This window comes from Manis pentadactyla, chromosome 14 (assembly GCF_030020395.1).
Source record: "Manis pentadactyla isolate mManPen7 chromosome 14, mManPen7.hap1, whole genome shotgun sequence".
Taxonomy (NCBI): domain Eukaryota; kingdom Metazoa; phylum Chordata; class Mammalia; order Pholidota; family Manidae; genus Manis; species Manis pentadactyla.
Genome location: NC_080032.1, coordinates 49,464,447 through 49,475,022, shown reverse-complemented (window position 1 = coordinate 49,475,022; position 10,576 = coordinate 49,464,447). Strand labels below are relative to the sequence as shown.

General features: G+C 36.1%; 1 protein-coding gene across 5 annotated transcripts in view; it reads right to left on the bottom strand.

Annotated features, from left to right (window-relative positions):
- The window catches only part of SATB1 (SATB homeobox 1), a 93,512-nt gene that overhangs the window by 22,270 nt on the left and 60,666 nt on the right, over positions 1 to 10,576 (bottom strand). For all 5 annotated transcript variants that reach the window (XM_036901040.2, XM_036901039.2, XM_036901037.2 and 2 more), the window contains exon 9: positions 6,546 to 6,701. In XM_036901040.2, the coding sequence (XP_036756935.1) occupies positions 6,546 to 6,701 (156 nt within the window). The remainder of the gene's footprint in view (positions 1 to 6,545; positions 6,702 to 10,576) is intronic.

Here is a 10,576-nt window from a genome sequence, read left to right as displayed (position 1 = left end):
ATTTTCATAGATCATTCATTTCACAAGGCCTTTATTTTCATTTCTCATATGAGGAAAAAGAAGATAAAGCTAAAATAAAACCTACCTTTACTACCCAAAACATAAAAGACAACTGTTAAGACTTTTGAGAAAACACTGTCTTTTAACTTAGTAGTTAAAGAATTACATGAATGATCTAGTTATGTGCTAAATTTAATGGAATGACATTCTGTTTTAAGATTAATTCCCCTAAGAGTTAAACCCCTTGGTTTGCTCTTTTTTTGTGGATACCTGAACCTCTCCTGTCAAAACTGATTTTTAATAGAAGAGCTCCCGAAAAGAACTTTTATGGAATATTGTTATATTCTCACTTTTTTTCATAGAATATTGTTATATTCTCACTTTTCAAGTTATAACTAACATTTTAGGACAAAAGGTGGACTCAGATTAGAGTTGATTCTACAGATACATAGTCGGTATACTCATACTACAGAACGTATACTCTGACCTGCTTCAAAGTGGACCACACCTGTGGTGGCCTTCCTTGGACTTCCTCAATGACTGTCTTTTGTACAGAGTTGGCACAATGTTTGCAAACTGTTTCTTTTAAAATCTGGTGTAAGTTTTCTTGTGGCATTTTAAAAAGATGGAGAAACTGGGCTTAATGAGTTATGACTACATTTGTAATAGTTAGCTTATTAAGTGGGTCAATGAGTAAAGTGTATTTACATGATTGTAGTTCATTTTAAATTTAAGGGAAAAGAGTGAAAATTTCAAATGTTTTAAAGTGGCAATCAGATAGCTGAAAATCTGCTTAACTTGTTGAAATGGATAGCATCAAGTGTATGGGAAAAAACACTCCTTTACATGACTTCTTAGCAAAAATATAATGGGCAAGTAAGTGTTCTACTTAATAATTCTGGACCTCTTTGATCAAACCCTAGAATTTATTAAAACATATGCTTGTGTTTATGATGAAGACATGTGAAAAAGGCTCATATTCATATCTACAAATATAACTAGTTCTTAAAACATCATATAATGTACAGTCAGATATCTTGAAACTGTTAGAGGTATGTCAACATTTATGAATTTAAAGCTATTAATTTCAATAGTCCTGTTTACCAATCGACTGGAAGTATGAAAACAGGTCTATATATATAAAATGAAATCCAATATGTATTCCCTGACAGGAATTATGATAAACATAAGAGATTTGTACAGATGGTGACCAGCACAGAACACCTTAAATACGGGGGATCAATGGAACCACATGCTTCCTACTCAAGAATGCAGAAGATGCCTCCCAAAACATGTGTTAAACTGAACAGGGGCAGTTCAGCTGGGATGGTCTCACTGCGAGTGGACTTCCTTCTCTCCTGTTCTCCCCTCCAGCACTCCTCTTGCCCCTTCTGCCTCCAGCGAAGCAGATTCAGGGAAACCTGAGCTGTAGGTCCCCAATTAAAAAAAAAAAGGATTAAAAAAATAAAGCACCAGATGGAGAATGTACAAACTGGCAGTTCTCTCCTCAGACCCTGGCTGAAGAAAACTATTTGCCCAAGAGAAGGGGCTATGAGGACACTATGTAAAAATGTTCCCACAGATTGCTAGGAAACGATGTGGCACCAGAAATAACAGAAACCGTGACTCTCCAATCTGCAGGGGCCTCCTGTGTGTCTTAAATAAGAGGCTACACAGGTGAAGTCGTGTTGCAGGAGAGTCTGTTACATGCACGTTCCAAAGAATGAATCAGCACAGAGCTTCACTGTGTACTTTCCGGGAAGTGTAACTTAATTCTATCAAAATAAAAGATGCCTTCACTTACATGCCAGAACATGGAATGCAAACACGGTTTCATGGGTTTTCCTGGATTTTGTCACTTTACAGTCCTATTCCCAACAAAGAAAATTAATTTTTAGCCCTATTTCTAGCCCCACTGATTTGTGACATATCATATCTTACTTGTATTTAAAAGACATTCCAATCACCACCAAATTTCCAAACCCAAAGGTCAGAACGATGCTTTTTTTCACCTATGAACCTAAAAAGCACTAAAGTTTTCTTCTTTTTTTCTCTCTCATCCTGGGCGCCTTGAATCTCAATGATCAAAGTGTGAAAAGTAAATGGAAGAAGGCAAAAGGCTTTAAATTATTTGTTCTTGTCTACTGGTCATGCTACCTTCACAGAAGCAGAAATCCTCTTTTTTGAGTATTAAAAAGCATTCCTATCAACTAGTCAAAGTTGTAGCAGCCAACAAGTCCTAGAACTCTATAGGACTGGTGGGTAGAGATTGCAAATGATTATACTGAAAGCATGTTCAGTCAAATAGAATTTTCATCATCTAGTTGCTTCACATAAAAGAAATACCCTGTTCAGTAAAGTACTAGAGAAATCATTTTTCTGAACACAAGTAGCAATGCAGTGCCACTGTGTAAAGCCACCCCGTTCTCTTCCTGCATTACTGGATCTGATAGCCCAACCTCTGCAAACATGAAAATCAATGTAACGATTCAATGTACAAGGCAAGGCCTTTCGCGCTGCTCACATCCCCTTGCTGGACATACACCTTAAGTCTCAGAGCTCTCAGGGGCTTTGCTGTAGAATAAAATTAGATTCCAACATCTGCCACCATTAAGGAAAAAATTCCATTTCCATCTCCCGTATGAAAACACTATAACCAATGAACAGTAACTGAACCTTGATACTATAATGGTTATTACCCAAATAAACTATTTTTTTTAAAACAGTAAAATTAGTGAATTCTGCTCTCATAATTATTTGAATGTTATCAGACTAAATGTTTGATAAAATTCCAATATGATTCACTTGGAAAAACTGCTGCTTATTTGACTACTCAGAATATAAAGTGTATTCATTTGTAGCTATCCACATTATGTTTAAAGCATATCATCTTTTTAAAGTTTGCATTAGCCTGCTTTCCTACCCAAGCACAAAGACTAGCCTGCCTTCAGTTTTTACTTGCATATTTTATTCAGACATTTCTATTAGAGGTAAAAACAATCTCATTTCTATTATTCATCAAAGAGAAGAGATAACATAATATAAGTGAAATGGTGGAATCTACAGAGTTGGTTTCTTCTAGTGAAAATACCTTGTGCATTAGTCATTATACAGCACAGCTATGATATGTCTGGTTCCATAACATTCTGGGACTGTAGTAACTTAAAATAATTATGCTGCCTCCCATTCTATCTAAAGCTTTATCTTTTAAAATGAAAGGTATTTGAAGTACATAAATAGATATTTTTAAATAAGTCCTTTTGCGTGGTGGTCTATGCTTCTTGCTTCACACATTATAAGATATAATCCATGTGTGTATAGTGCTGCACAGATTGCTAGAAAATGATGTATAATTTAAAAGCTCTTGGACGTACATTATAGCATGTGACTTCTTCCCATGTTAAAAGAATCTTGGGTTCAAAAAGGTTAAGTAATTTCTCAATATTATAACACCAGTGCCACAGCCTGGACCATAGCCTCCTTTGAGTTCTCTACCATGTATTTCCCCCCTGACCCCAATGGGACATGAGCGAGCCTAGATTCCAAGGACCCTGTATTGCTAAGAACCTGTATTCATGAATATGTCAATGAAGAAAAAATAGCCCTCTCTGTTTGCCCTATCAATTCCAGTATCGCAAATTCCCTTTCTTGGAGCAGGATTAACTCCAGGATGGATGCCGCTGGAAGCCCTGACGAGATGCTAAAGAAGTAGGGCAGACACAGTGGCTCTGGGGCAGGCTCACTATTCATCAGTCCAGTGACCCTCATGTGTAAAATGAGAAAAACAAGGTCAGCTCACAGGGAAACTCTGAGAACTAAGTGTAGGCACTATATAATGCATGGTGGAGTCTAGCACAGAACAGTGTTCAATGTGAAGCGAACTACTGAGTCAGTGTAGACACGGGAACAGCTGGAAGAGCCGGGCTGAGACAAAGGCGGCTCTGGGTGTCCCCTCCGTATACTCACTTCCTCCAGGGGACCTCTGCCTCATTCAGAGAAGCCTTGGCACATACATGTAAGGAGTCAATGACTTTTATAAGCTAAGAGTTTCTCAACCATGAAAAAGATTAGCCTGACTTGAAATTTTTTTAGGTGGGGGAGTCTGCTAGTTTATTTTTTTCCTTCACAAAACCACAGCAAAATAATAGAACATAAGTAAATGACTATCTTTCCTTGTTAATATAGTGAGATTTCCTCTTAGTGATACATACAGTTTAGGGACTGTCTTATTTCCAAGTAATTATCAACCTTTCCACATAGTTTCATAAAGAGCATAGAGCTAACATCTAAACTGAGCAACTACAAAAATGTTCTGCAAGGAAGTTACAACAAATTAGCAATAATTATCAGAAGGAATGAAAGTGAAATTTGCCTGACTCCATAGACAACAAGTGGCCACCTAGGTTCTCTCTCAACGAGTAATAAGGGGATGTATTGACAGTTCGGGGGGCTTTGGGAAGCACACTATCGTGGCAGAAACCCAGAAGTTGCCAGTCAACACTGTTGAAATACTCATGGGGAGCTTCGTAGGACAGGGGTACAAAGAACAAGGATGTCTAAAATCTCCCCAGAAAATCTTGCATGACATTGTCAGCCAACTGCTGTGTCTGCCTGAATAGTCCTAAAATCAGTAACTCAGCCCAGGGGCACAGAATCTGCGATATTGTTTCAAAGGAAGCGAGAATGAAGGTAGCAAAGTGACTACTTAAGGTGCTGTGCTGTGGCCCAAGAGGGAATAGGGGGGGCAGAGTGCATTAAATGACAGATGGGAAGCTGTAACCAGTTATCAGAAAGTTCTGATGTTTATTTTTGTTTGTTTAAGGATGACTCTTCTTACAGTTTCTCTGTTTATCTATTTTGGAAACTTGGGGAAAGTGTTTGGCCTCAAAGGAATACAGTCTGTTATTCTTTATAATTTAATTGGATAGGTCAGGAAAGATGTAGGATCAGAAAGAAAAGACAATATATGTTTAAATATGAGATCCTCATCATAATTAAACTAAATAGCCAAAACAAGACTGTGCAGGGTGGGTGGGTAAGGGGTAAAGTAGGAACAGGACATTTCTCCTTAGCACAGTCTTGGCATGTAAACGAAGACATCTGAAAAAGTACACAGGTTTGAAGCGGCTCTAACATTCTATCATAATTAGAAACATTTCAAGAGCCCTGTAATTTCCAATCAAAATTACAGTAATTTCCGATATACAAGCCATGATTCATGACAGAATTTTACATTCCATGAGAGATTACGGTGGCCTGATGTATGACATGCTGAGTACAGCACTAACATAAACAATTCAGTTTAATGTTTAAACAGCACTTGATGTTTAGAATCTCACAATAAAAGAAACATATTATTGTAGAAATTATCACTTTGACAGTGATTGAAGGGTAGGCAGGCATGTGGCCTATAAAGCTATAATTTTTACAGTCCACAGCTTGAGTTTAATCATTTTCATATAACATTTCAAAGATATCCCTTAAGTAATTCATCCAGCCTATAACTTAAACAAGAACAACCTCTTCTAAAGCAAAACTCCCATCAAGTATAAGTACTGATGCTGACAGTGTAAAATTTAAGGAAAAGCTAAAAAAGTACTGTATTACAAACACATCATGTTGTAAATACTCTCAGGATTATACATTTTTATCAGAAGTTGACAGCAGTCAGGCTGTTTCATAAAGGAGGGTGTGTTAATGATAATGAAAACCTATTTGCTTAAAATTTCAAGTAGTTAAAATCTCACCTGAGCCCTTGACTGTTTCTAAATTTACTCACCTTGATAGTGCTACCAAACATTTTTGTAAGGGGAAGACAGTTTAGTATTCTTCTGAACCTTTAAAAAGTATCTATCCTTGGCTTTGAACAAGGGCTCATAGGTGATTGTTGAATTTGTTCATATGGAGGAACATAAATTACCAATCTATGACAATTATGATGATAAAGGACTGAATTTGTTATGTGTCCACCTTTCTCACCTATACAAAAAGGGATTGGTAATTTTTCCAATTCGTGTCTTATATATACATCCATAGAAAAACTAAAATCATTAATATGCTCTCATCAAAAACTAGTATCAGTAACATCAAGATATATGTGTGTGTGGATCGGTTTGCTTTAGTAAGTGCACCTAAGAGTTGTAGAGGCCTGTATTGGAACAGAGGAAACTATAGTATTTTAGCATGGAAAGCAGTTGTTAAGTAATAATGAAACAACAATTCAAGCTATTTGTTCAGCTACAATAGACAAGATTGAAAAATTTCCTACATATTATGATATTCTTCTCCTGAAAACAACTTCTGACTTACTCGAGACTTTCCTGAGAAATCCTTGCTCTGGCGTGTGGCTGCTTCAGGAAATAAAACCAAGTGTCTATTACCTGAACCTGAACATTTTGTTTTATCATAGAGCTCTCTCTGTCAATAACCCTGAAGGCTGCGACCTCTCAGTGATGCAAGTTCATATTGAAAATAGACACCCTTTTGAGTGAACTCTTCACAGGCATCGCAAATAAACATCCTCAATACCTAACAGAAGCTCTTACCTGGCTTTTGGTTGCTGCAACCTTTGCAAACAGTGCTTGGGACACTTTAGCGCGCTTCATTTCCTGCTGAATCTCATCATAAATGGAAGCATTAATGTTCATGGTATTGTTCTCTGGTTTCCCATTCCTCTCAGTGGCAATAGTAGCTGTTTTCACCTACAAAACATTTTGAACATGACTGTCATTTTTCACTGGCCAAATTGTTTTTGAAGCTTTTCAGGTTCTGCATCCAAACTGGACATTGTTGCTCCTTTTATGATCAAGGTGACTAACAGTGCAGTCATTCAGCGTTAGTTATCACCTCGAGATCAGACTGCTTAAGTTAAGGAAGTCACATTGTCATAGGTGGGTGCATCTGTAACACTGCAGTGATGCCAGCTGACAACTAGGAATTATAATGCCATAAAGTAAGTTTTCTGGAAAACAGAATAGTTTCAAGACTTGAAAACCCTAAACTAATTGTCTCCCAATTACCGTCCACTGCAATTTGAACAAAGGAAATTCACAGTTAAAATCGTAATGCCTAGTGCTGTATCTTCATTGGGTGCCTGGTGTCTAATAGACAATTGCATCACTAATAGCTATTATATACTATGCCCTTTTTAATTTTACTCCTTTTTTATGCCTCTTCCTCTTATGTTTCATCTAAAAAATCTTCCATAACAAAGCCATTTGCAGAGCTGCATATTTAAATCTTCTATCCATCCATGAAACAGGTAGAGTGCCTTGCTTAATGATCATAAAGGCTGGTTGCATTTTACATGTGCATGTCCAAGCTGTTCTGTATAATTATTTCACCTTTTCCTGGCACCTCAGTATATAACTATTTCCTTTTGACTTCTGGAACCAGACATAAGAAAATGTTTCACAATATTTAATAGACATTACTGCAAGTTACACAAAATACATAATCAGTGACTTAAGTATATTCAAAATGTATAACCTTGAGTAAAAAATTGATATCAATGCCTTTGGTAATGACAAGTCAGGTATCAGCAGGAAAAAAAGCCACAACATTTTTAGGGGGGAAATCAAATCTCAACCTCAAAATTTATTGATGCTATTACTAATTTTAAAAACTCCAGATTTAATTTTTATTATGCAGTTATATGCCAGCCTGGAAAAAGAAATATGTAGTTGTTTTTTGACTAGGAATGCGAAGTTGCCACAGATACAGGACCCTGAATCATTATGGACTGCAATTTTTAGGGTTCTTTACAGAATCCAGGTTTTTTTCCTCTTGGAACTTATCATCTTGGACAGTTTCTCACATATATGATTAACAGTAAAAAATGAAGTGCATTTTAGGAAAAGGAAATACCCTCCATCATCATAATGCAAGTCTTCCAGATTTACTTCATTCTCCCCCAAAATATTTGATATCAAAAGAGGGACAGTGGGTATTCTAAGCGATTCCATTTTTCTGCACTTAGAGAATAAATAGGAGTCCTCTTTAAAATGTGCCTTCTGAATCCTACCTTCTAGCCAGTAGGCAAAATAACTCACCTCTTGGTTATCCTGAGAAGGCAGCCAGATTGTCTTTCCCACCAGGACACTACCCTTCAAAGCACTGAGAGGGTAGCTGTGAAATGTCTGGACCACTGGCCCCAGTGAGGACACAGACGTGAGCAAGCACAAGTGACAACTGGCTGGGCCTCCTAACTGGAGATGTGGATGGCAGCAGCATAAGCAAGATTTCCATGAATTGCCTGCAAAGTTGCTTTGGAAAGATTCACAGCTTTGCTCTGGGGTGGTCTTGCTTTGAGGCAGAAGGATAGATCTGATCACCCTATGGGGTCCCTTTTAATACCTATTTTTCTCACTGCTTAAATGAAAGAGAAAAGAAAAGCCATTTCAATCGATTTGAAAATTGAATGTTATGGAAACGGCGGCATGAAGTCCAGTGCACTGGAGAAACAGTTCCTTGGTAGCAATCTGCTTAGCCATAGTTAAGACAGAGAGAGGGCTTTGTAAAGTCGGTGTTTCTGGATGTTTTCAAAATAATTTTGATCCTTTTGTAAAAATTATGTTTAAGAATTTATCTTTCGGATGGGCTATAATCATTTGTTTGAACTCTGATTTTTGTTTCTAAAACTTCTTAGGTTTTTCTTAATAAATAAATTACAACTTAAATCAAAAAGTAATAATTTTAAATCCCTTTTAAAAAATCAAATAACCATTTTCCAGGAGACAATGCAATCAGAAAAGTGGAAAAGAAGTACACACAAAACATAAAACAAAAAAAGTAAAAGTGACAACTTTTAAAAATATAAAGAAACTGTATTACTCATTTAAAAAATATTTAGAAAAGCTCTTCATCATCTTGTTGGCTCAGATAATGTACCTTATCATAGATAGGCTGTTAGAATTCTGGAATCACACTTTTTTTTAAACATGAGCTACTGCTTAAGGGGAACTGACTTGGACAGCTTTTCAAAAATATGAAAGCTGAATTTTTCCCCAGGTAAAAGTGGAAACAAAAATCTTTTATACCTCACTCTACAAAGTACTGTTTTAGCTTAGTACAAAAAAAATCTTCCTTAATCCTGGTTTAGTTTTTAATATTATATCACACATTAAAATTCGTAAAGTAGTTCATTCCAGGCAAAACAAACTACTCTTTAGCTTTTTCCCACAAATAGCACAGGAGGTAAAGTAAATGCCATTGCTTTCCGAATAGCTTTCATCAAGGTAGAGTGTACTACCTCCATCATTACAGCGGTGCCAGGGAAGTAGTTAAGAATTGGAGCTTCTACTATTTACTCTCCCACATGGGGATAGGTGCAGCATTCGGGTCTGCTTTTTATTGCACTGAACTTGTGCAGCAGATACAAATTCTCCATGTAAATTCCACCTTGCCTCTTCACAGATTGCTGAATGCAACAAACCATACTACAAAATGAACTCCACATACTGTATACATTCTACCTACAAACTGCACAAAATGAACTCTGCTGTGGTCCTGAGTGGTGAATGTGTAATTTGTTGATGCAGGAGGAATTGGCTGTAAGCACACAGCACACACACACAATTGAAGTTTCGTGTAGGTTTAATAACTATAGTAAAGGCTGGCATTTATTAGTTGTTTATGTGCTGGCATCATGTAAATGTACATTAACTCCACCCCTGCATGCCAATCCTGAGTAGGTACTATGATCACACCATTTTAAGATTAAGAAAACTCTCTTAAAAGAAAGAGGTTAAGTAAAAATTTATCCATGGGGCAAAGCTGAGATCTGAACTTGAGTCTGTCTAATGCTAATGCTATCTTAGAAACCACTGTACTACATTGATTCATGATGTTATATAGGACTTCTTTATTTGGAAAAATTCTTGTTTTTTAAAATATGCTGAATCTGTTTTTGATGGCTCTTTGCTAAATCTAGCTCATTCATGTCTAAATTTTAGTAGCAAATGGCTTTATCATTAATTTTACAAATCTAACCTATACTTATTTTTCAAGGTATGCAAACTGTAAATGTTTTCTTAGTAATGGTATGTAAGAAATGTGCTATTTTGAGGCATTCTTATTGGTGATGGAAAATAGTCTCCATTTTCAAATTTTTACATATTAACACTGTCTTGAGTATTATAGTTTCATCTTTTTTACAGTTTGCTTCCTTTTGTAGGGACAAGTTTTCCAACTCCAGACTTTAAAAAGTCTTCTAGATGTTAAAAGATGACTACTAATGGGAAGCATTTTACAAGCATATAAGAGCTTAAATAAAACTTTTATCAAGTGTTAAGTTCCTGCCTATAAATGAACCTATGTTTCATTATATTATAGAAGAATTTGTTATAAAGAGACAGAAAGGTGCAATTATCATATTAATTATATTTTGTTGATATGAACTTTGCATATTTTCTAAAGCATTGTTACAAAATATCACATCTTACTTTAGAAGAAACTAAAGAATAGCACAGAGAGAAAAGAATACAGGAAAAAATTACATAATTCATGTAAAAGTTATAACTTTGTAATTAATAGGCTTTCTGACAGTCCTCATGAAAACAAAAATTGTTATTTTAAT